Genomic DNA, 27,575 nt, shown 5'->3' on the forward strand with positions numbered 1-27,575 from the left:
CAAGAATGAACAATAATCAATGGTCATTAATATTCATCAGCATTAATGGTCTTAACTCCCCTATAAAAAGGCACAGATTAGCAGAATGGATAAGAAGATAGAATCCTTCCTTCTGCTGCATACAAGAAACTCACCTCAACTTCAAAGACAGACGGTACCTAAGAATTAAAGGTTGGGTAAAGATCTTCCAATCAAATGGACCCAAGAAACAAGCGGGGGTAGCAATCCTAATATCCAACAAATTGGACTTTAAACTAAAATCAGTCAAAAGAGATGAAGAAGGTCATTTCCTACTCATCACAGGAGAAATCCATCAGGATGAAGTCTCAATTCTGAACATTTATGCCCCAAATACAAAGGCATCCACGTTTGTAAAAGAAACATTACTAAAACTCAAATCACACATAAAACCGCACACACTTATAGTGGGAGATTTCAACACCCCACTCTCACTACTGTACAGGAACACCAGACAGAAACTTAACAAAGAAACAAAAGAACTAATAGAAGTTATGGCGCAATTGGACTTAACAGATATCTATAGAACATTCCACCCAAATACAAAACAATTTACCTTCTTCTCAGTGCCACATGGAACCTTCTCTAAAATTGACCACATACTTGGCAACATAGCAAAGCTCAACAGGTACAAAAAAATTAAAATAACACCCTGTGTCTTATCAGACCACCATGCTTTAAAATTAGAATTCAACAACAACACAAACTACAGAAAACCTACAAACTCATGGAAATTAAGTAACACCCAATTGCACAATTCATGGGTCCAGGAAGAAATAAAAAAAGAAATTAAAGATTTCCTAGAATTCCTAGAATTCAATGAGAATGTGGACACAACATAGCCAAACCTATGGGATACTTTGAAAGCAGTGCTAAGAGGAAAGTTCATAGCACTAAATGCCCACATGAAGAAACAGGAGAATAATCACACTAGAGAATTAACAGCACAACTGAAAGCTATAGAAAACAAAGAAGCCAGTACACTCCAGAGGAGCAAACACCAGGAAATAATCAAATTGAGGGCTGAAATCACTAAAATGGAAACTAGGAGAACAATACAAAGAATCAATATAACAAAAAGTTGGTTCTTTGAGAAAATCAACAAAATAGACAAACCTTTATCCAAACTTACCAAACAATAAAGAGTGAACATGCAAATTAATAAAATCAGGAATGAAAAGGGGCACATAACAACAGAAACAGAGGAAATCCAGAGAATCATCAAGTCATACTTTGAAAACCTATATTCCTCAAAATTTGAAAATCTAAAGGAAATGGACAATTTTCTGGACAGATTTCACTTACCAAAATTAACTCAAGAACAGATAAGCAACTTAAATAGACCTGTAACCTCTAATGAAATTGAAGCAGTCATTAGAAGTCTCCCAACCAAAAAAAGCCCAGGGCCAGATGGCTTCAGTGCAGAATTCTACCAGAAATTCAAGGTACAGCTAATACCAATTCTCCTCAAAGTATCCCACACAATAGAAGCAGAAGGGTCATTACCAAACTCTTTTTTATGAGGCCACAATAACCTTGATACCCAAGACACCCAAAGGCACAACTAAGAAAGAGAACTATAGACCAATATCCCTCATGAACATTGATGCAAAAATTCTCAATAAAATACTGGCAAATCGAATCCAAGAACACATCAGAGAAATCATCCACCATGATCAAGTAGGCTTCATCCCAGGAATGGAAGGATGGTTCAACATAGGAAAATCCATCAATGTAATCCACCATATAAACAGACTGAGAAAAAAAAATCACATGATCATCTCACTAGATGCCGAAAAAGCCTTTGACAAAATCCAACACCCCTTCATGATAAAGGTCTTGGAGAAATCAGGGATAACAGGAACATACCTCAACATAATAACAGCAATATACAGCAAGCCAACGGCCAACATCAAATTAAATGGTGAGAAACTCAATGCAATTCCTCTGAAATCAGGAACAAGACAAGGCTGTCCACTCTCTCCATACCTCTTCAATATTGTCCTTGAAGTTCTAGCTAGAGCAATAAGACAACAAAAGGAGATCAAGGGAATACAAATCAGAAAGGAAGAAGTCAAACTCTCACTATTTGCAGATGATATGATAGTCTACATAAGTGACCCGAAAAACTCTACCAGGGAACTCCTACAGCTGATAAACAAAGTGGCAAGATACAAGATTAACTCAAAAAAATCTGTAGCCGTACTATATACGGATGACACATTGGTGGAGAAAGAAATCAGAGAAGCAATTTTACAATTGCCTTTACAATTGCCACAAACAACATAAAATACCTTGGAGTAACACTAACCAAAAAAATGAAAGACCTGTACCGTAAGAATTTTGAGTCTCTAAAGAAAGAAATTAAAGGAGATACCAGAAAATGGAAAGATCTCCCATGCTCTTGGATAGACAGGATCAACATAGTAAAAATGGCATTCTTGCCAAAAGCAATCTACAGATTCAATGCAATCCCCATCAAAATCCCAACAATTCTTCACTGACCTTGAAAGAATAATTCTCAACTTTATATGGAGAAACAAAAGACCCAGGATAGCCAAAACAGCCATGTACAATAGAGGAACTTCTGGAGGCATCACCATCTCTGACTTCAAGCTCTATTACAGAGCTATAGTCCTGAAAAACAGCTTGGTATTGGCACAAAAATTGATAGGTAGACTAATGGAATAGAGTTGAAAGCCCTGATATTAACTCACACACCTATGAACACCTGATTTTTGACAAACAATCCAAATTTATACGATGGAACAAAGAGAGCGTCTTCAACAAATGGTGCTGGCATAACTGGATGCAAACATGTAGAAGACTACAGATAGACCCAAGCCTTTCGCCCTGCACAAAACTTAAATCAAAATGGATCAAAGACCTCAACATAAACCCAGCCACACTGAACCTATTAGAAGATAAAGTGGGAAATACCCTTGAATTAATTGGTACAGGAGACTGCTTCCTGAACATAACACCAGTAGCACAGACACTGAGATCAACAATTAATAAATGGGACCTCCTGAAACTGAGAAGCTTCTGTAAGGCAAAGGAGACAGTCAGCAAGACAAAACGACAGCCCACATACTGGGAAAAGATATTTACCAACCCCACATCTGACAGAGGGCTGATCTCCAAAATATACAAAGAACTCAAGAAGCTATTCTCCAGAACACCAAACAATCCAATTAAAAAATGAGGTACAGAACTAAATAGACAATTCTCAATAGAGGAATCTAAAATGGCTGAAAGACACACAAGAATGTGTTCAACAATGTTAGCCATCTGGGAAATGCAAATCAAAACAACTCTGAGATACCATCTTACTCCTGTCAGAATGGCTAAAATCAAAAACATCAATGACAGTTCATGTTGGAGAGGATGTGGAGAAAGGGGAACACTCCTCCACTGCTGGTGGGAGTGCCAACTTGTACAGCCACTTTGGAAATCAGTATGACAACTCCTCAAGAAAATGGGAATGAGTCTACCACAAGATCCAGCAATTCCACTCTTAGGCATATACCCAAAAGATGCACATTCATGCAACAGTGACATCTGTTCAACGATGTTCATAGCAGCACTATCTGTAATAGCCAGAAACTGGAAGCAGCCTAGATGCCCCTCAACTGAAGAATGGATAGAAAAAATGTGGTACATTTACACAATGGAGTACTACTCAGCAGAAAAAAACAATGGAATCTTGAAATTTGCAGGAAAATGGATGGAACTTGAAGAAACCATTCTGAGGGTGGTAACCCAATCACAAAAAGACAAACATGATATGTACTCACTCATATGTGGATTTTAGACATATACAGTAAGGGATTACCATACTACAATCCACACTGCCAGAGAAACTAGTAAACAAGGTGGACCCTAAAAGAGACAAATTTTGTCCCCTGGAGAAGGGGAAAGGGTCACCATCCCCTGAGCAAATTGAGAACATGGGAAGAGGGGGAGGAAGCTACGAGAATGAGAAGGGAAGAAAAGGAAGGATGCAGAGGTCATGAGGAAGCAGAAATTTTGAGTCAGGCGTAGATTAGAAGACAGGACATATGATAGGTAGGATTTTAGTTGGGGGGATGGTAGAGGAGGGAGGGAGGGAGAAGGGAACTGGGAACGTCATGTAATTCAATATTGTTTGTAATTCAAATATATAAAAAATAAAAAAATAGTACTTCCTATTATTCCTCTTTAGATAGCAATGGTAAAGTGTGGCTGTTCTCCCCAGAGTGTTAGGGGTCCCCCCATTTCTTCATTCTAACTTTACATTGACTGACTTTACTTCTGAGAATTGCTCAGATTGTCTTCATAATAGCTGGAACTGCTAAGCATATAGTAGAAATTGACATTCTTAACTATCAGAATTACTCAGTTTCCCCTAATTCTTTGTGTTCACATGCATGTTATTAGAAACATTTTTAAAAATATGTCTTTGAAATCTTTATATACTATCTCTAGTTGCATTATTCCTGTTACTGTTATTCTTTGTTGTTTTGTTAATAGAGGAAAAGAGTATTTTTCAGTAAGTTTTTACTTGGTTGTGGTAATTATTAATTCTTTGGTAGCTAGCCATATCCTAGCCACTAGTCAGTCCTTGTTTGCCTTTTTCATGACTGTCTAATCTGATTAAGATGATTTATTTGCTTTCTTGAAAAATAAAACAGCTATGTTTTCATTTGCCTTACGGAAGTGCAGTAAGATACAATTCAAATGCTATTCAGTTCACCAATGTGAAGTATATAGTTGAGTAGTTTAATATGTTCACTAATATATGTAACCAGAAAGAAACCCAATGTCCTTTAGGTGTCCTCCTCTATCTCCCACACCTAGCAGCTCTGAGCATTCATTAACCCCATTTTTGTTTCTATATATGTGTCTAATCTTGGCTGTCTTGGAACTTGCTCTATAGACCAGGCTGGCCTCGAACTCACAGAGATCCACTTGCCTTGCCTACGAATGGAATGTTGGGATTAAAGGTGTGCTTCATTACCACCCGGCAAAAATTTTTAAGGATTTTATTTTATGTTCATTGTTGTTTTGCTTGCATGTATGTCTGTGTGAGGGTGTCACATCCCTTGGAAATGAAGCTATAGGCAAGTGTGAGCTACCATGTAGGTGCTGGAAGTTGAACCCAGGTCCTCTGGAAGAACAGCCAGTGCTCTTGACCATTGAGCCATCTCTCCGTCAGTCTTAAATAATTAGTTTTACCCTTGGGTTTAATGTGTTTCTGAATATTTACTAGCAGATGCCTTCTGTAAGCAGAACTTAATGCTTACATGAATGGCATCCATTGTGGTCCCATGAAGATTATGTCCTAAATTGCCAGCAGACATTTAAAAATGTAAGTCAAGTGCATCGTTGCATACTGGCCTATAAAAGCACATCAGCTAGTTCTTTCTAACAAGGATCCAATGTGGTCTAGGATGAACTTGTCATGAGAATGAGATTCTATTACAGTATTGCTGAATATGGGAATGACATGGACAGTAAGGGCCTTCAAAATCAATGGAAGGACTTCACATAACACTTTCTATTTATGAATACCCTATCAAGCACTTATTTTATATAAATACCTACATAATGTGTCAGCAAATATTAAGACTTTTAGGACAGTTTCCTAGCAAATATGAGAGAAAGATACAAGGTTGCACGTATCCCTTGCCCTTGTATGTAAACCCCAAAATCAGTGTCCACCATCTGAGTAGTACATTTGTCATAACTGATAACCTGCATTGATGTATCACCCAAAGTCCATAATTTGCATTAGATTACACTTTGTTCTTTTTTTCTTTTGGGTACTAGGAAATTGACCCAGGGCCTATGCATGCTAAGTAAACGTGACTGCTAAATATACTCTCAGCCCCTAATGTTCACTTGGTATAAGAGAACCTATGAGTTTGAATTAGTGTATGGTATTTATATATATAAATTTCCACCTTTATAGTACTCATTTTCATTTGCTTCAAAGATCTTCTGTGCCTCCTGGTCATTCTTTTTCTCTTCTTAAGTTCCTAGTAATGAAATTTTAGTAAGTATATATGTTTATTTGTGCTTAGTATATAAAACTGGAATGATTTAAAATTGATAGTTAATTATTATAACACATGTATTTGCAGTTCCCAAATGAAGCATCAGAAAGTAGTTTCTAATGTTTTTATTTATTTGCTTTTGCCACAGATAATTGGCCTTTTGAATGTTTTCACACCACAGAAATCCCTAGAAGAATTTCAAGATGTGTAAGTGTGGTAATTAAGATGCTGTTAATACAAAGTTTTGCTAGTACCTATCCATAGATTGTTACTATACACTTTAGCTGTCATCTTTTTCTACCCATGAAGTTACATAGTCATGGAGCTCATGGATGCAAATCTTTGCCAAGTGATTCAGATGGAGTTAGATCATGAAAGAATGTCCTACCTTCTCTATCAAATGCTGTGTGGAATCAAGCACCTTCACTCTGCTGGAATTATTCACCGGGTTAGTAGAAAAATATCACCATGTTCTTTTCTAAGGATTTTTTTTATTTTGTGTAAGTATTTTGCTTGCATGTAGTTAAGTGTACCGCATGCATGCAGTGCCTGCAGAGGCCAGAAGAGGGCATCGGTTCTACTGAAACTGGAGTTACAGACAGTTGTGAGCTGCCATGTGATTGTTGGGAACCAAACCTTAGTCCTAAGTCTGCAAGGGCAACAAGTGCTCTGAACTATTGAGCCATCATCTCTCCAGCCCACCGTGATGTTTTCCTTTTAAATCATTGAAGTGAAATTCACATGACAAACTATTTTGAAGTATATGACTCAGTGACTCAATGGCATTTAGTCCATTCACAGTTGTACAACCACTGCCTATATCAAATTCTAAAAATTTTCATCACCCTCTAAAAGAAAAGCTGTATCCCTTAAACTGCTACTTTTCATTTCTGTCTCTTTCCTTGTACCCTAGCAATTCAGTATCTATGGATTTACCTGTCCTAGATATTTCATATAGATGTTATCACATAATTTATGACTTTTTATGTCAGGCTTCTTTGACTTAATGTAATGTGTTTGCAGTGTCTATGCTGTAGCATATATTAGTATGTCTTTCCTTTTTGTGAATGAATGACACTTCATATGTCGTATTCCACAGATAATTTATGTATTATTTCCTTTCAGTTAAATAGTCTTTTGCTATGAAAATTCATGTACAAGTATTTCTTCAATCTTTGTTCCTTAGTTTTTCTGGATGGAATTACTGGATCATGTGGTGTTAACTTTTTAAGGAACTATCAAACTGTTTTTTCAAATTGGGTACCATTTCACCTTCCCAGAATCCATATAAAGGTTCCAGTTTTCCTGCAACTTTGCCACTATTTAGTACTTGACCTTTTCATTTTGGTCATCATAATGGGTATGAAGTGGTATTTTATTGTGGTCTTGATAAACATTTTCCTAATGGCTAATAAATTGTCTTAATTACTTTTCTATTGCCCTGACAAAACACCATGACCAAGACAACTTATAGAAGAGAGTTTCCACAGTTTCAGAGGATTAGTCCATGGCTAACAGTTGGGGAACATGGCAACAGGCAGGCAGACATGGTACTAGAACAATAGCTGAGAACTTACTTCCATGATCTGCAGGCAGCAACTTGGGGGGGGGGGAGAGAGCGTGTGCTAACTGGAGTGGTATGGGCTTTGGAAACCTCAAAGCAACCCCCAGTTACACACCTCTTCCAACAAGGCCACATCTCCTAACCTTTCCCAAATAGTTTCACCAACTGAGAACCAAGTATTCAAACATGAGCCTGTGAGTGTGGTAGAATATTATTTTAAGGTGTGTTACTTTTGTTTATGCTGTGGAACATTAAATAATACAAGGATGTGTTGCTTTTGTTTATACTGTATCTGTTTAACTCTGAAGCTGTTATTCTTTGCCTGCCTAAAATACCTGCTTGCTCTAATAAAGAGCTGAACAGCCAATAGAGGCAGGAGAAGGGATAAGTGGGACTAGCAGGCAGACAGAATATGTAGAAGGAGAAATCTGGAAGGAGAGGAAGAAGGAACAGGAGAGGAAGGAGGAACGACTTCAGGGGCCAACCCCTTAGCTACATAGCCAGGCATGGAGTAAGAAGGAAAGAAAGGTGTATATGAATAGATAAAGATAGCCCTAAGCCAAAGATACTTGGGATAATTAAAGTTAAGAAAAGCTGGCATAAAACAAGCTAAGATAAAGCTGGATGTTTATAAGTAATAATAAGCCTCTGTGATTTATTTGGGAGCTGGGTGGCAGGTTCCCCCCAAAAGCCTAAAGAATAAAGAGTGGAAAATAAACAATAGCATATGGAAGCCATTCTCATTCAAGCTACCACAGTGGTCAAACATCTTTTCATTTATTGGTTATCCATTTCCACATTGTCATTGAAAAACATGTATTTTTAAGTTCTTGTTTCTTAATTAGCTGTTTGTCTCTTTGATACTGCGTGTGTGCGTGCGTGCGTGCGTGCGTGCGTGCGTGCGTGCGTGCGTGCGTGCGCGTGCGTGCGTGCGTGCGTGCGTGCGTGTGTGTGTGTGTGTGTGTGTGAGTCCCAGTTCTGTACATACACTAAATCTTTACCAGACATAACTTATACACAGATTGGCTTTCACTTTACTGATAATGTCTTACTAATATGTGAAAGGTTTTAGTTTTTATGAAATACCAAATTTTTATTATATCATGTGCCCTTGTGTCTAATCTCCTGCCAAAGTAAAGATCATAAAGATTCAACATCAAATTCCATTTCCTCCAGAGGTTGGAACTGTTTTGAGTTCCAAAGCTCTTATCATAAATCCTGTTGTTGGGCTGTCCATGTCCAAACCCCCCACACTAACAGGACAGTTCTGTCAAGCAGGATATTCCAGGTGTTAAAATCACCTGTAGTTTATGACAAATGCCAGATCACCTCTTACAAAAATTAATTCTTCTCCGTTTATTTTAGATTCCTGATTTGCATATTTGTTGACTTAGCCAAAGGTTTTATGCACAAATTTGTATGAATGGCTTCCCTTCAACTAATGTGATATACTACATTGATAGATTTTTGTGTTGTGAACTCTATTTTATTTCCAGTATACTATGGTTTGCTAGTATTTTTGTTGAGGATTTTTGCCTGAGTTCATTAATGATTTAGTTTCTCGTTTCCATGTGAAGGTGGTTTTAATCTGACTTTGGTATCAAGGCATTGCTAGTCCCATCATAAGTTAGGAAGTATTCCTTCTTCTCTAATTACTTAATTTTTTTATTCATTTTGGAAGTTGTTAGGAAAAATAGAGTACAGCTATAGAAATGTTCTTACTATAATAAAGTTGAGCTAACAATAGACACACTGAGGTTTGTTGGTATAATGACCTGTACCTTATGCTGGGCAATATGGAAAACTAGGGTGGAGCTATACATGTAAGAAGCTTACTGAAAAGTTCCATTAGGGTCAATATCTATACAAAGTAAAAATGGACAAAATGAGAAATTACATTGACTATATTTATTTCAAAAGCCTCAGCTGGGGCTCCTATTAACTTCTGTGCTAAAAACAGGTCATTCTTGGAGGAGTTTTCTGAAGGCCACCAGTAGCCATTCCTCCTGGGAAATGGAAGAATCCGTATCTCTGAGCCAAGGATCTGAACAGACATCACAGAGCCTATTGAAGTCACTCCTTGGATCACTCTTCTCACTGTCTTAGGCACTAAATTCTGTCTGTTCTGGCAAGATAGTCCCTTGCTGTCTTTTTCTGAAGCAACTACCAAAAAATTGACATGATAAACTGTAGCTGCCAATCTTGCATCTAGTCCTCACAGCACCTGTCCTCCTTTCTAGGTTCACTTGAACTCTGCCATTCTGCAGCTACTCTTTGGCTTAAGAGACAGTCTAAACTTCTATTCCTCCAAGGACTTCAGTCAGATGTCCTTAGAAACCCATGCTGAGGAAGACTTCCTCTAACTAGTTCTCACTGTGACAGCAAAAGACAGCTACCTGGTAATATACTGCCTAAACGTGCTGGTCTAGACGTGACACACATCACCCCTCTTCAGTGTATCAGCAGAGCTAGCCATAAAGACCTACCTAGTTATAAAAGAATAGGAAAATTTGGGGAGAGCAGACTCATGAATGTTGTTGAGTACCAGTCCTGCCATAGCCTGTGGTTGGCTGACATTGCTGCTCTGCTGCACACCTCCTTAACAGGCACACACATTGATATCTGTATCAGATTCAGACACTGATCCTTTGGGCACAAAAACATAGGAACTGGCTCTGTCTTCCCTCTCCTTGAGTTCCCTCAGTAGAACAATCAGATGGGGCCAGGGTAGCCACAGCAATCTCATTGGAAAACTGAAAGAAACAGTGGTTGATTAGTTGGCAGTTGAAGTCCTGCTGAATGGACATTGTAAGTGGTCTTCCCTCTGGAGGTGGGAGTGCTTACTCATTAGGAGTTGAATCTGATTTCTGCACAGTACAGTCTGTCCACTGTTGTCCACATTACCTGGCTGCTCCCCATGGGAATCTTCCTTTCCTTCTTAAATACATCTCAAGTAAGTATTGAAAGCTGTGGACTCTGGCTGCTCAGCTTTCTTTACCTGCTTCCTACCCATGAAAGACAGGAGCACAAGTATCTTATTGACATTTGGAGCAGAAAGTTTCTTTGTTGCTGTCCTGCCCATGTAAGATGCTCAGCAGCTTTCTTGACAACAGAGTTTTATTTTTCATAGTGAAGCTTTTATCAGCAACTAAAAGAAGTGTAGCTTTATAATTGTATGTCTTTTTAAAACATACTAGCTGGCAGGCTCTGTATTCTTGGACTTACTTGAAGCTCTCTTGAGTCTACCTTCACACTTTCAGGCTTCTTTGGACAGACTGACTGATATCATCAATTTGAGGATTTGACAAGACTTTCAGATTTGTTATGGGAAATGGTGTATAGAAACATGCCAAGAATATCCATGGCTTGAAACAGCACAGTGCTTGCTCAGGAGCCTCAGGATTGGGCTATGTTCCATACATTGGGTCAGGTTCAGGTTTACTTCCCAGGGACCTTGTTTTCCCATGGTATAAGGTAAAAGGACAGAAACTATGTTAACTCGAATATGTCCAGAATTTCTCTTCAGATTTGGTGAGCATCACATTCTTTGATGTTCCATTAACTAAAACAAGGATAGGCATATAAAAGGATGATGCTTGGTCCAGGGATGAACTATACCATCTGTCAGCTTTTTCTGGGTTGTAGGAACATTTAGCTTATCCAAAATAATGACACTATTATCTTCCATTTCTACTTACAATGTGGCTAGTTCTTTCCAGTGGAGCCAGTAGCCACCAATAGACAAAGGTTTGCTTTCCAACCTTTTCTAGAGCAGGAATTCAAGAACTTGTTTATGTAAAGACCACATTCTAAGGTCTCTGCCACAGCTACTTAGAGGACTCTGCCCTTCTATCACAAAAGCACATATAGATAATGTGGAACAAGAGGGCTGTCTAAGTACACAGAAAACTTACTTTGCAAATGCACTCAGGCTTTCAATTGTCAGCCCCTGTTCATTCTGCAAGTCCTGTGCAGATGACATAAAAAAATATTTTTGCATCTGCATAATAAGGATCTCTCTCCATTTTGTTACTGGTTTCAGTGCTGTTCAGTCACCAGCTCATGGCCCTGTGTTCTTGCACAGGTTGTCTGTGATCTTAAATGCTTGGGGCCAGATTGTTTCAGATTTGGAATGTTTTAGATTTTAGATATTTTCATAGACTTTACTTTAGAGCATCCCTAAATCTGAAAGTTAGAAATACAGATTTCTTGAAAATCAAAGCTCTGACATGATGGACCCTGTACCCTTGAACTAATTTGAGTCTACCGTTAAGTTTTCCTTAGCATAGACATCAAAGTGGATATAACAACCTTTTAAGTACTGTCAGTTATACTCAAAATGACTTAAATTTGGGCCTTTCAGATTTCAGAGTAGGGATACTCAACTTGAAGTAGGCTCAGGTACAATAACAATTATCAGACTCTTAACTAAACATAACTAAGGTTTATTTCTCATATTATGTGTACAAGCAGATCATGGGGGCGGGGGGGGGGGGGGAGACATGGTTTTATAGAAATGCTGAACAATCCTGGTGCCAAGAAAGCCCACTACCTGGAGTGTTCTTACTCACCAAAGCAAGAAGAGCCACAGGAGGCCTTCCTCCACTTTGTTCCCATTAAGATACTACCTACTAGGTCTACTCATTCCACCTTGCCTGACTGGAGAGGCTTAGAAAATTGGGGAGGAAAATTGAATGTTGAGGTACTTCTACTCTCTCTGCACAAATGTAAACTCCAAGTCACTCTTCCATATGTAGTTAACAATATAAAGATGAATTTTAGTTAATATTCTTAGAGCCAAATACTCTTGACACTTTATTTTCTTAAACTGTTTCTTTAAAAAAAAAATTGTATTTGTTCATAGTCCTTCCAGAACAAAAAGTGTTTGCGTTTTTTCTAGACTAGAACCAGCTAGACTAGAACCAGTAATCTCCAGCTGTAACAGCAGACATGAAAGTGATACTAAAGTTTGTAATGGGCATTCCTTTGCTTTATATACTTTTTTTATATTTCACAAGTATTAGCAACATTATATTTGCAGAACAGCAATGATGGCATTTATCTTATGCTGTAATAACTCTATATTCTTAATATTCTTAATTTTCTAAAGTCCTGAGTCTGTTCCCGAAGCCTTTGCATGATGGCCTGTTAGAAACAGCATATAAGCAATTCCTGCATGTAGACATTTAAAGGGGTCTTTGCTTTTGGTGTTAGTATCTGCTATTCATCTGTGCATGTGAGATAGTGTGATTGTGGTGTGGATATGAGAGTTCATTAAAGCTAACAGGCAAAAGCATGATGAATGTGAAGCCCTGAGTATTTATGCCACTGCTTCATTTTAATAGGCATTAAACAGATTTCTTTCTGGCTGGAGCCAAGTGGCAGTTTTTCACAAAGACATTATTTAGTACTACCAGCAGAAAGCAATTTTATGGACCAGTGGCCCCAGCACACTAATGTGTGCTACATGTGGACAAATGTTTATGAGCAAATATTTGTGATTTTATGTGGGAAGTCAGGAATGGGCAGGCTGATAGTCACTATTTTGGTCCTTTAGAATGAGTGTCTATTGAACTGGGGTTGATCCCAAGCCTTCTCCCCATAAAAGCAAACATGTATAACTATGAATGTTCCAATAACATATGCCAAGGTTATGTCAATATCACGTGACTATTTGCAGAATGTTTCATAGTGGGTTTAAAGTGATAAAAAGCTCATTGTGACCTTAGGATGAGATTTCTAATGCTATTAATTTAGTATGCAGATGAATATAAATGCTAATTTATGACTCTTACCATAGTAGAGAGTAAAGAACTACCATAGTAGTTCTTTTATTGTTTGTGATTGGTATTTTAAGACACAGGGTATTGCTATGTATCCTAATTTGCTTAGTATTGCTGTGATAAAACTGACCAAAAGCAACTTGGGGAAGAAAAGGCTTGTTTCATCTTATGTAACAGTCCATCTTTGAGGAAATTCGGGGCAGGAACCTGGATTAGTAACTGAAGCCGACTTCCTAGAGGAGTGCTGTTTACTAGCTTGCAACTCCATGGTTTTTTCAACCTGTTTTCTTAAACAACCGGAACTACCTGCCCAGGACGGCGCCACCCACAGTAGGTTGGGCCCTCTCAGTTTAATCACTGATTAGGAAAGTACCCCCCAGAGTTGTCTACAGGCTGTTCTGTTAGAAGCAATTTCTCAGTTGTTGTCCCCTCTTCCCAAATGATTCTAGCTTGTTATGTCAAGTTAACAAAAAACTAAGCAGTACACTGTGTATCTTAAACTTCCAGTCTTTCTGCTTTGGTATCAAGAATTGGATTACAAAGGATAGGCCACTATGCCTAGCACAAAAGTCTTTTTTGTTTGTTTTATTTTTTATTTCTTTTATGCAGTTTTGCCTGCATGTATGTCTGTGTGAGGGTATAGAATCCCCTGGAACTGGAGTTACAGACACACCTGTGAGCTGGCATGTGGGTGCTGGGAATTGAACCCAGGTCAGAGCAGCCAGTGCTCTTAACTACTGAGCCATCTCTCCAGCCCCACACAAAAGATCTTAAGTGAGCTTTAAGATGTCTTTCCAAATCTCTTGCTCTACTTGACCAAGAATTTCTAGCTAATACTGATCTCTAGGAAATAGAGCTTTACTGACTTCATACTGGGTTTATGTTCATATAAATGAAAATATCTTCAATCTGATTTCTTGGGTTTGCCTATTTGTATTGAATCTCTGTAGTTATATTGCAGTGAAAACAGTGAACAATTAAACTGTTTAACAGATTATGTAGTTCAGTTGAGTAGTGAAACCTTTGTATATATGTCTTAGCAATCATTTTAATGTTTATTTCCTGAAGGACTTAAAGCCTAGTAATATAGTAGTCAAATCAGACTGCACTTTGAAGATTCTTGATTTTGGACTGGCGAGGACTGCAGGAACAAGTTTCATGATGACGCCTTATGTAGTGACTCGCTACTACAGAGCACCAGAGGTCATCCTCGGCATGGGCTACAAGGAGAACGGTCAGCATATATTTTCACTTTGAAATACTCATTTGATTTAGTTTATCAGTAAGATATTTGTACTTAAATTGAAGTGCATGGAATTAACCATGTTTCAAATGTATATCAAGAATCTGAGCATTTTACCATACATATTTGGGAAAGCATGGGGGTCTTATCTTAAATGTGAGTACTTTCCATCAGTCCTACTCCTAAAGAATTCTAAAACCATAACTTACGCCCTTTGCTTGTCTGTAACTTCAACATGAGCATATACCTTTTAATTAATCTTAGTAGTAATTCTAGTGTATAGTAGTCATATTTGCTCTCATCTCCAACACCTTTAGTCAGTGTTAATAATAACACTCAATATCAACTGAGAGCTACATAAAGGCTCAATTCTGAAAAATTAATGGATAATGCAACCTCTTGTGGGAAATAATAGTGTTGCATAAAATCCTGTGTCCAGCCTTAAGGAAATTGAATATATTATTATGTGTGGATATGTTAAACTTTTTAATGTGTTTCTAGGGAGGGAATTAGAACAGTGGTTCACTTTGAATCAGAAAATTATTGTCAGTCTTGAAGATTCTTTATGCATATGTACATACATGCATACATACATACATACATACATACATACATACATACAATGATACTGTTGAAATTTAGGTCCTTGCTTAATTTCCTTTTCTTTTTTGAGCTAATTAAAAACAAATATTTTAGATATCAGTTTATTTAAACAAACAGGATATTCTGCTTTCTTAGTCTCAGCATAAGATTTAAATGTTTTGTTTTGAAATATGACATTTCAGGTAACTAGAAAGCATATTGCTAATTGCTTTTCTGTGAAACTTTTGGTTATATAAATTGCACCACGTGTTGGTATCCTTGTAAATATGGTCTTGACATAGCTCCTTACCAGAAATTAGAGATGCTGTTGTCAAGAATTGATATATTGGGGCTGGAGAGATGGCTCAGTGCTTAACGCTGGCTGTCCTTCCAGAGGTCCTGAGTTAAATTCCCAGCACTCACATGGCTACTTACAACTGTCTAATGCCAGTTGCAGGGAATTCGACACCCTCATACAGACATGTGCACATAAGATAAAAATAAGTAATTAAAAAATTATCCAAAAAAAAAAGGAATTGACATATTGTCCTCTCAGATCAGTCACATAGATCATCTCATTGCTTTTCCTGCCTGTTCCCCCAGGAGCCCAGTCAAATCTAATGCTTCTTCATAACTACCATTAGCAGCAGGGGATGACATACAGATGTCCTCTTTTAAGTGCCTCTCTCTCTCTATCCTCTCTCTCTCTCTCTCTGTCACACACACAGACACAGAGAGAGGGGGAGAGAGAAGAGAACCTCAGATTGCTTTAAAAAGTTTGGGGTAATCTATTTTAAGCTGCCTGATAGCAAATTCATCCCCTTGTAGCAAGTTTTATAATACAGTGATCTGCTAGGAGACTCTTTATAGATCACAAATCTGTAGGTACTTTGGTATTTTAAAATAAAAAACTTGAAAACACTTGTGTTTACCAAGGTTTCTTAACAGATAAGCTGTTCTTGTTCTGCATTTGTCCTTTTTTTTTGGTAGAGGTTAGGTATAAATGTAAAATGAAGTTGCGAAGAAAATGACTGACTTTTAATTCAGAACATACAAACAAAGCCTTTTCAGTTCAATAAGCCTGTGAAATGTAGTTTGAAATTTTCTGAGGAAAACTTTAGATTAACATTTTATTAAATTCAGAGACATTCTGTTTCTAATATGCTAGATTATTTCTGCTTGTGCTTTTAAAATTTAACTTAAAGAGAGAGTAAAATGCACAGTTAAACCTCAAAATAGTGCATCTTATTTTTATAATTTTATGACCTCATATACATTTTTAACTTTATAGTTTGTTTGGCTCTACTTTACATTTTATAAACATTCACAGTTATAAAATGTATATTTTTAATTTATCCAGTTTCTGTGCATAGCTCTCACTTTAAAATTAGATATGTAATTAAAATGCCACTCCATATTTTCTTTTGTGATTCAAAGCTTTTCTAAAAGCATTTTGTGTTTTAAATTATTCCATTATTTGAAATTCAAACCACCTTTCTTTGTGATGTTCTGCAGTTTTTTAGATAATGCAGTCATATTATGCTTCTTTGATTTTAATGACCTTTTGCTTTGCTTTTCCTTCTTTTGTGCTGCAAACATATAGTGGATTTATGGTCTGTGGGGTGCATTATGGGAGAAATGGTTTGCCACAAAATCCTCTTTCCAGGAAGGGACTGTATCCTTGTGCTGCTGCAGCAAATTACTTAGCTAGGTGATGAACTTCCTTCTGTTTGCTAATGAAAAGGAATATATTGTACATTTGTACATACATACAGGTTTTTTTTTTTAATAGATGTAAAGTTTGTGGCTGTTATAGTTCAAAAAACTGTTGAGCAAAGAAACTGAAGTGTTTGTAGGCTGCACCTGGCAGCAGGACATACAGTCTCTGCTGGTAGTCAGAGCACATTCACTGTCATTCATTTTTATTTTGTATTGCTTTTTATAATTTTAAGTGTATATGGTGTGTGTGTTTTATTTTAATGTTTATATATTTTTCTTTTTATTTTAACCAAATCTTTATGTTAATGTCATTGCATTTTGTTTTCAGTTGACATTTGGTCAGTTGGGTGCATCATGGGAGAAATGATCAAAGGTGGTGTTTTGTTCCCAGGTACAGATCGTATCCTTATCTTTGGCCTAAAACGTAGTTTCTAAAGGTCAAACTGTATGGAACCGTGTCAGGTGGAATGTATTTTGTCTCTCCCTAATAAAAAGTATTGTTAAATTACTCTTCCAGAATACCACCTCTTACTTGACATAGACTTCCCTTTTTCTCATTTATTGTTTGCATTTGTTAACTGTGAAAAGTGCTCAAGTGTGATTATAGTTTTTTGATGGCTTTGAGTTGATTAACATAGAAAATTATGGCTTCCACTAAAAAATTTTAACACTTGAGTAAGTCTATAACTATTTTGAAGGTAGCATGAATTTTAGAATTATTTGTTGCTCCTATCTATCTTTTTGTTTGGTTCCCCCATGTCTTTCTGTTACTGTTGTGTATGTTGTGTCTTACTGTCTCATTACATTAACATAACATGCTGAGATTCTCAGCAAGAAGTTTCCTTTGTTGGGCTTCATGCTTTTAGTTCATCAACTTTTAATATATATGCTAACAGTGAAGTGTCTATCAGTGAGTAGCACAATTGTTTTAGGAGGAATGAGAATATTCACCATGTTACTCTAAGAGTGTTTGGGACATTTGTCTTTGGAGGTTTGGAGTATAAAGAATAGAAGGAACAAGACCAGGAAACCCTAGTCTATAACATACTGAGATACTGGTGTCATTTTCATGTGTTTTAGTGTTACACAAACGTAGTAAACATAGGCAAACCTGAGAATGGCAGAAGAAAATGCTACTTCTGTTAGAGTCATCATTTTTATCGCCATTGGTTGTTTTCTGTTAGTGTAGAGAACTCAGAAAAGCAAGACAAAATAGAAATATTTCTCACTGGGGAAAAGGCAGATTTTTAAATATTAAAGTTTGTGCAGTTTGCATTTTAAGTCTTTATGTATAGTAATGATAGTTTTTGAATTATAATTTTATTTTGGATTTACTTGTTTATTCCTCTGTTTCATGGCAAAATTAATGTTTATGTATACCGACACATGTGCATGAGCACAAATACATACAATAAATAAGATTAACAAAGCTTATTTATTGATCATTTTTATCCACTTGCAATCATTGCATTTTGCAAGGTGGCTTTGATGTATAAAATATATAATGGCCACATTCTTTAAGTTTTACATTTTTTTATTTTCTTGTATTTAATGTGGATAAGATTAGAGTGTTGAACATTTGATCCATGAAGTATTTTTCTTAGCTACTTGATAATAGATATTGATCAGTGGAATAAAGTTATTGAACAGCTTGGAACACCCTGTCCTGAATTCATGAAGAAACTACAACCAACAGTAAGGACTTATGTCGAAAACAGACCTAAATATGCTGGATATAGCTTTGAGAAACTGTTCCCTGATGTGCTTTTCCCAGCTGACTCTGAGCATAACAAACTTAAAGGTAAGTTGTATAAGTGTGTACACCATATTCTGTTTTGGGTATACATGTGTGGAAAGAGTGCTTAGTCATATTCTTAAGGGACCATACAAAGTTTTTCGTTATTTTTGTGTTTTAGCTAGGTATAGTAGCATTTGCCTTTCTTTAATCCTTGGAATTGGGAGGCAGAGGCAGGAGGATTTCTGAGTTCAAGGCCAACTAGTACAACAAAGTGTAGACCCTGCTTCAAAAAAAAAAAAAAAAAAAAGAGAAAGAGAAAATTATAAATAATGTATATGTTCTGGTTTTATAGTAAAAACTTTTTTGTTGTTGTTTTTTGTTTTGTTTTGTTTTTTATTGCTTTGGAGCCTGTCCTGGAACTCATTCCATAGATCAGGCTGACTTCCAACTCAGAGATCCACCTGCTTCTGCCTCCCGAGTGCTGGGATTAAAGGCATGCGCCACCAATGCCTGGCTATAAATTTTTTTTTGATACAAAAATAAATAATAAAAACATTCTTTGTTTTTTGAGACAGGGTTTCTCTGTGCAATTTTGGAGCCTATCCTGGCACTCACTCCGTAGAGCAGGCTGGCCTCGAACTCACAGAGATTCACCTGCCTCTGCCTCCCAAGTTCTATTTATTGTAGCTATTTACTGTGTGATCTTGCTAACCTGCTACTAGAACCTGGCCTGCAAATTGTGATCCTTCTGTTTCTGTGTCCACAGTTCAGCAGTTATAAGCATATGCACCACAATGCCTGGCAAAAATAATTTTTTAAAAATAAAAGATAACCTCAACTTTCTAAAGTTAATAATTGGAGAATCTCATGAACATGTGTGTATTAATATCATTATTTTTGCAGCCAGTCAGGCAAGGGATTTGTTATCCAAAATGCTAGTAATAGATGCATCCAAAAGGATCTCAGTAGATGAAGCTCTCCAGCACCCATACATCAACGTCTGGTATGACCCTTCAGAAGCAGAAGCTGTAAGTTCTTAATGCTTAAAGAACATAATGCATTCTTAGAGCTATGGTTAAAATTAAGTTTGAAAAAGAACTTGTCATTTTAAATAAAAATATAGACAGATGATGTTAATGTTTTCCTAGTTTTGCATGAAGAGAATCTTAGGTTAATGAGTATATCTAACCCATTACAGACAGTCGGGTATCCTCCCACTGTTTCTTAGTCTATTGAATTGATAGTTGATTAGAGAGGAGATAGGATGTCTGTGTGAGCAGGCTTAGTTAGAACTAATGTTTTATATCCAAAGAAGAGAAGAATTCTGTAATATAGGTACAGTGTGACAACTTCAAAAGTTGGGAGGATAGGAAAAACGACATTTACAAAGGAATCTTACAGAACTACTTTCTAAAAGTTAAAGTTAATGATGATTGATTAGTCTTTGTCTTATAAGGTCTTTTGTCTGGCTGATATTTCAAATAATTATTAGTATATATAATTCCAATAAACTGACTCAGTTGTTACTGCCTTGTGTCTTTCAGCCACCACCAAAGATCCCTGACAAGCAGTTAGATGAAAGGGAGCACACAATAGAAGAGTGGAAAGGTAACACTCACCAGAGTCTAAACAGTGACACAGCTTCTGCTTCTTTCAATGACTTCTTTGTGTTTAGGAAATTAATGTTGCTTTCTGTTTTCATAACTTATAGGTGTTAATAAGTTTTTGTTTGTGTGTTTTTTTTTACAAAACTTCCTTAATTTCTGAAATTGTCTACCTGAGTCATATGCACATTAGTGTTTTCTCCTTTGTTTCTACAACCACATTTGGGGTGTCCTATCTCTAAAATCACCAGTGGTTGTGTTCTATACACACTGTTTGTTGATGTCTCCATATATCTTGAACATGTCATTCTCTTGATCCACACAGCAGGGTTTAGTAGCTAGTAAGGGATGAGCTATAGGGAAGTTTGTTAGATGCACTGAAGGTGACCTTCACATGGTCTGTTGCTGTTACCATTTGTTTATGTGCACATATTTGAATATAACAGAGAGAGCAGTCCAAAAAGGAGATGTGCTGGATCAAATGTGCTAGTTACTTCCTGTTTATTTTATTTTAGTTTATTTTGGTTTTTCCAGACAGGGTTTCTCTGACTTCCTGTTTTTTTTAATCAAACTGTAGTTTCTGCTTCTATCAACATGACACGAGTATCAGTCCACCCCACTCTAACCAGTAGAATGATTTAATTTATCATCTCTGAGCATCAGATCTAGTGTTTATTTTGTGAATGTGTTTATACATAAATATGCTTTTTGTTTTATTATTTTAGTGTACAAAGTAACATGTTTCATTATAACATTTTCAAATGTGTATCATTCTATTCATATTAATCTCCTTTTACCTTTCATGCCCTCCATTACCTCTCACTTGTACTCCTCCTCCCCATAATCTGCCCCTTTGTGTCATACATATGTATATTGTCAAATCCAGGTTCCATATAGGAGAAAATGTTCAATATTTATCTTTCTGAGTGAGGTTTACTTAGCATGGTACTCTCCAGTTCTGTTTTTTCTGCCAGTGACATCATTTCATTCTACTTTATGGCTGACTAAAAATTAGCTTGCTTATATATACACCACATTTTGTTTGTTTTTTGTTTTGTTGTTGTTGCTCTTTTGTTTGTTTTGAGACAGGATCTCTGTATAATTCTGTCCAGACTGACCACAAATTCACCAAGAGCTGCTTGCCTTTGGAGTACTGTAATTAAAGTCGGTTACCACCACATCTTGTCTCATCACATTTTTTTACCCAGTTTTCTGTTGATGGGCAGCTAGGTTAATAGCATATATATTGCTGTGAATAGTATCTGAGTAACAGTGGATATGCAGGTATCTGTTACATTTGGCCTTAGATTCCTTTAATGCAATTCTGTTTTTTAAATTTTTTGAGGAACTTTTAATAATTTGTATAGTGACTATTCTAGTTTTTGTTTCCACTGATAAGTATGATGATTCCTTTTTTACCACATCTTTGCCAGCATTTGTTGCCATTGGTTTTCTTGATGGATGGTAACCATTATGATTGATGTTGGATAGAATCTGCCAGCAGCTGCCCATTAAACAACTTCAACAGTTACAGCGGAGAGTTTTGCTTTCTTTCTATGTAGTCTATAGTTGAAGATCAGGGAATTGTTAACATCTGTGAATCAGAACTTGACACTCACTTCAGCTGCTATTATTGCAAGAAGCCAGCTGGATATACTTAACAGACACACAAGTTTTGACTTAGAATATACATGCCTTCTGAGGTTGTTCACTCTGATTAAAGAAAAAAAACTTAACTTTTCCTATTATTTTTCAGAACTGATATATAAAGAGGTAATGGACTTGGAGGAGCGAACCAAGAATGGAGTCATAAGAGGGCAACCATCTCCTTTAGGTTGGTTACAATATAAACCTGTTGTGGTTGCAGTTACGGTTTATTTCTTATGTTATAATCTTCAGTGGCCTGGGACCTGCAGTTCTTCCCATGCTCAATCAGTTTGATAGTTACAATTTGATAGTTCAGTTTGAAATCACTGACATACTGTTGTCTTGATTTAAACCCTGTTTTCATTGGCACCACTGCCTTGTCTTTTAAGAATTCTAACATTCACTATGCTTTGAACAGTCTTTAGTTGGAATAAATGAAAGCTTCATTACAGAATTTGCTGCATGTACTATCAAGTACTGGTCTTCTCAGTTCTTTCATCACATTTGAAAGCAAGCTTTTGGTGGACCTCTTGTATCTGAGTGTTCACCATTTTGTAGAATGGGGATGACCTCTCCCTGAGATGTGGTTCATCAGACTTCCTACCTGCTTGCTTTTAACATCTTGTTGCCCTGAACTCACTCTACTGTTTTTATTGTAAATGTATTCTTGAGAACTTTTATATGCTTCTAAATGACCCTTATTGTAGTAAGCTTGTGGCTTGACAGTGCTACTGTTGTTGAGTTGTTCATACTCCTACCCCAGAATGAGACCTACCCCTTGAAAGGATTTCTGTCTGAGTAAGGTATCCCTGTTTACTGGGAGGAGGTTGGTTTTTTAAATGCAAGAAATGCTTGTTAGATACTATTTTTAGCAGAGAAAAACAGTTGTTCCTGTCTCTGTTAAGTAAGTCTGTATTTGTCTTTGCCTGGTATTTACTAGAATCAAAGTAGGACCTGAATTTTCTAACTAGACTATTTCAGTACTAACAATGCAGTAGAAAGGACAGGAGCATAGATAGGTTTAAGAATTCCCCCCTCATAGCTTGTGTGGATGAAAGAACATTAGTATTAGGTTTAGTTTGATTCAGTACCCCTTCAGCCCAGGAAAAGTAGCATGTTGACACTGGAGGTAGGCAGCACAGTAACTGATTTGCTGTTTTGTTTCTCATAGCACAGGTGCAGCAGTGATCAATGGCTCTCAACACCCATCGTCTTCACCGTCTGTCAATGATGTGTCTTCAATGTCCACAGATCCGACTTTGGCCTCGGATACAGACAGCAGTCTAGAAGCATCAGCCGGACCTCTAGGCTGCTGTAGATGACTACTTGGGCCTTGGGGGGGTGGGAGGGATGGGGAATCGGTTAGTCATTGATAGAACTGCTTTAAAAACAATTCAGTGGTCATATTTTTGAGTGATTTTTCAGAAAATGTAGAATTCATTTTGTAGTAAAGTAGTTTATTTTTTTTAATTTCAAGTGTTGTAATTTAAAACCTAAGTTGTGTTTTTAAACAGCAACAAAACTATTGTATTTTTGCTGTAATTAACTGTATGATGTAAACCTAATTATTTTATCATGGTTTAAATTTTTGCATATTTGCTTTATCTTATGCTGCTGATTTTTTTTTACTGAATTTGTAAGATTTTGTTTATCAAAGCAACTATTATGTGGTGACTTGCATATATCATGAATTATTTAAGATGTTTATAAGTTTTTATTAGAATTTATTTCAGATGTTTGTTCATGATGCTATCCTTAAGGGTTATGTGCTTATCAATGAAATAACCCCAGAGGAGTAAGGGAAAATAACCTGTAGCCAGTTATATTCAGGAATAACTACTGTAAATGATGAACGTGTCAAGAAACCTCCTATTTGCTACTTGCCAATCTCAATTTAGTTACAACAATTAGTATGCAACCTTACCTAAATTTTGGCAAATGCCCTGCTATCTAAATGACCTAATAACTCAAAGCATGTCTTTAAAAATGCTGAGCACATCCTGCTACCTTTTGGAGCTCCCCACCCCAACCCAACAGAAACTCAAATCAAGAAACGTGGTGTATTCTGAACATTGTGGCATGCTCAGCTTTTGATCATATACAGTCAAGAGGATACTTCATGAATATACATTTCAATGCAAATCAACAGATGGTTCCCTTGTACTAGCTATGAGCCTGCTTCTGTATACACTGAGTTAATCTTCTCAGGCTGTAGGTCCTGGCATTGGTCAAGAGTCTGCACTTCTCTTTTGTACAGCTCCTGGCCTCTGGACCTTCCCGGTTCCTATTCCTTGAAGGCTCAGTCTGATGAGCACCTGTGTATGGTGTTTCTGGCCATTTGATTCTACCTGTAACATAATCCTATTTTTACTAGCTGTCAGGAGGTTCCAAAGCCTACTTAAATTTGTGTAGGTGATGTTTAAATGAGCAATATACCGTTCATCTGAAAATAGTAGCACACAGCCATATGTAGGATGTCATTTTCTAAGGACTGTTTCTTCACAGTGAGCAGAGCAGGCAAAGTGGTGGTTCTTTAGTCCGAGTCTTTGATTTTTATACCTGATTTCAAGTATAATACGCAGTGTGGACGTTGAGTAGTTTAAGAATGGTGCTGCTCCTGACAAGTGTGTGTTAACTGTTTACATTTTATATCTACAGAATCTTTTCTCTGTAACTGAATTTTTCCTAAGTAAAATGTCATCGAGGTCTCATTATTTCTGAAATGATGTCTGTAATGCCCAGGCACCTTTGGTATTGTCTGGAATAAGAGGGATTTCATGTAATGAACTGGGAAATACATACTTTATGAGCTGCAAGGTTGTAGGGAGAAGCCCCTTGGAGCTCCCAACCAACAGGAGTAAGAGAATAGGCACAGCTCAGCAAATTTCTGAAAGTTTGCTTAGTTTTTTGTTTGTATATTTAGTGTAGAATTACTTTCAAGTAAGGTATTTTCGGTCATTGTTAATGTGCAATACTTAAGATTAAGATACATTAGCCTTTTTTTTTACACTTTGAAATATAGCAAATTAGTTTACCATGATTTCTAATGTCCCACCTTTTAGTGATTCCTTTTCTATACGTATAACATGGTGCATTAATTTTATTAGGGAAGTATGAATTTGAGACTATTGCGCCTCTTGGGCTGTAGAAATACAAGATTGGAGTCAGGATTTTAGCAGAAATTGGAGCGTGAGTGTGTTCTTATTTTATATTAGTTTCACAGCTAACTGGTTTTGTTTTCCCTAGGATACAATGTGTCACTATTGCACTTTAACAGCTGACATGCTTCATTAGTTTTCTGTATTTTATGTTTGATTGCTGAGAAGCCATCTTTCTTGATGCAGATTTTGGTTAAGTAAGAAATAACAGTTGTTCTGATTGTACATTTGTTGTAATTGCCAGCTCCCACTTGCCAGCCATCATGTTTCAGTTGAATTAAAAGAAAACGAGCTTTCAATGCTTAATGTAAACTAAAATACTTAACAAAATTATACCCTAAAAGTAAGGTCTGTTTGTTAAATGTGTGTGCCCCAGCTTTTTACGATCCATTGTTTACATAACTTCCCCCTCTTTGCTTAAACCTTTTAACATAAATCATGTTGGTACTTTTAGAGACTTAAATCTTAAGTATTTTTTTTAAGAATTTACAAAAAACATTTCCGTCTAGCAGTACTTGTTAAGCCACCCTATAATTTGACTTTTCAATTATATATGCTTAAGCTACCCGTTGTCTTACTGTTCCAAAGTTTTTTGAGAATTAGCAGTCAACGTCATAGGTTAGGAAAAGGACACTGATTCTTCCTACATATCTTCCTGGTCACAGTTGTCTTACCCCTAATATATACTGACCATCTGTAAGATGACCATGTTGTTGGGATTGCTTGTTACAAATGGAGCATCTCAACTCTTTCCACTATTTGCTACGTGTTTTTTTATTGTGTCTTGCCATGCTGCTTGCTGATTGCCAACTCAAAAGAGTGCACACCAGGAACAAAGCCCAGTGGGTTCACACCTCACTTGTAAGAGAAGCTGTAGTTCCTACCAGTACAGAGAAGTTTGATTGTGTACAAAGCAGCAGCTTGCCTGGCAGCCTGTCACCCTCTGTTCTGGGTTTGTCTCACTCTGTTACCCCAAGACATAGAGGCAGAGAGGCTACTGACAAAATGAGCAATAGGCAAGTGAAGCTGTTAAATTACAAATATAACGTGGTTTACACTATTGGCCAGTTTCTGCCACACACATGAAGACAACCATTAGTGTTGCCTAGGCAGTAGCCTGCACAGCATTTAAGATAAAAACATAGTCTATTTTCAGAAATACTGTTGTAGTTTGTGAGTGTTGCTCATTAGTCACACATTAGCTGTAGAGTGGATGCATGATGCCCCATGACCCCAGTAATTCTTCCCAATGAGTAGCAAACCCAGCACCATCTTTCATCCATAGCCCTCTTCAGCATTGCCTCCATGGCCTATTACATTTTAGTGTGCATCGTGTTTCTATTGATCTCTTAGGTTTTTCCTGGACCACAGGAAACAAATTTGTCTTAATAGCATGACAGATGGAAGAGATAAAGGGCATTGAAGCAGAAATGTGTAGTTGGGGTAAGATAGGAAAACTTGTGTCCTAATTAATTTCAAAATAACTGCTCTTAGTCAAAGTGCTATTAAGGGGAGTCTAGTAAGAGTAACCTTCTGGGCATTTCTGGTTTAGATTCTCTTCATTAACAAAACTTCTGAGAAATAGTACCTGTGGATTAGTTTTGCACAATATCCTATTCTCACAGTGACTTAAAATTAAACTAGGTTTTTATTGAACTACCTCACACTGATTTTCTATGCTTTCCCAAGTAAGCTGTTGCCCTTAATGTTAGATCTTTACTGAGTGTAAATTATTAATGTGTGTTGCATACTTTGTAGTCACTGTTGACAAAATACCAGTAAGTATGTGAAGTGCATACCTTGCCTCAGTAAGGGACAGTCCTGTGTAGTCTTCCACTGTGTCTGGGGAATTGTGCTAGCTGTGCTTATTGACATCATCACTGTTTTTTGTAAGAAACCTGCTCAAGATATCAGTCCATGCTTTACATTTTACAAAAGGAGTAAATCTTAGTAAATTTTACGAAGAAATAAATTACTTTTGTAGGCCCAATATTTGGTATATTTTTGAGAAGCTCTTAATCTTATAGCCGAATGATGAAGTTAAACTGAAGTAGCTGTCTGCCAGGACTGTGACATCTATTTTCTCATTACAGTTTATCCTGTTAATAAGGTTTTGAACCTGAAAACCTAAGGATGATAATTAGAATTTTTTCCTCTCTCCCTGTACATGTCACTCCTTCTTCGTCCCTCCCCTCCTTGTGTTTGTTTTCCTTTCCCTCTCCTCTCTTAGATAAAACAAAATGGGGCACTTTGTAGGGAATGCTGAGATCATTATTGTGGTTTACTTGTTCATGCCCTAGTCATTAAACATGCACCACTGGATGTAAACAGTGTTATCTAGTATGTCAATTGGTTATAATATTTTAAATAAAAAAGAAAAAGTGGTATGAAAGTAAGAGTTTTTCATTGAAAGCACAACAAATTTGTGTTTTTTTCCAGGTGGTTTTAGGGTTTCCTGTGGATTGAGGTAAGGTTATTAGA

General features: G+C 36.9%; 1 protein-coding gene across 6 annotated transcripts in view; it reads left to right on the forward strand.

The window, feature by feature from the left end:
- The window catches only part of Mapk8 (mitogen-activated protein kinase 8), a 60,298-nt gene extending 32,819 nt beyond the window's left edge, over window positions 1-27,479 (forward strand). For 4 of the 6 annotated variants that reach the window (XM_027389467.2, XM_035452245.1, XM_027389468.2 and 1 more), the window contains exons 4-12: window positions 6,205-6,263; window positions 6,366-6,504; window positions 14,472-14,637; window positions 17,276-17,347; window positions 18,566-18,748; window positions 19,589-19,713; window positions 20,230-20,293; window positions 22,046-22,123; window positions 23,113-27,479. In XM_027389467.2, the coding sequence (XP_027245268.1) occupies window positions 6,205-6,263; window positions 6,366-6,504; window positions 14,472-14,637; window positions 17,276-17,347; window positions 18,566-18,748; window positions 19,589-19,713; window positions 20,230-20,293; window positions 22,046-22,123; window positions 23,113-23,258 (1,032 nt within the window). In that variant the 3' untranslated portion in view covers window positions 23,259-27,479. Of the gene's footprint in view, window positions 1-6,204; window positions 6,264-6,365; window positions 6,505-14,471; window positions 14,638-16,831; window positions 16,904-17,275; window positions 17,348-18,565; window positions 18,749-19,588; window positions 19,714-20,229; window positions 20,294-22,045; window positions 22,124-23,107 lie in introns of all 6 variants that reach the window. The other 2 variants (XM_027389470.2, XM_027389471.2) reach the window with 2 other exon arrangements.
- Window positions 27,480-27,575: the final 96 nt, after the last annotated feature.

Source organism: Cricetulus griseus (assembly GCF_003668045.3).
Source record: "Cricetulus griseus strain 17A/GY chromosome 1 unlocalized genomic scaffold, alternate assembly CriGri-PICRH-1.0 chr1_1, whole genome shotgun sequence".
Classification (NCBI taxonomy): Eukaryota; Metazoa; Chordata; class Mammalia; order Rodentia; family Cricetidae; genus Cricetulus; species Cricetulus griseus.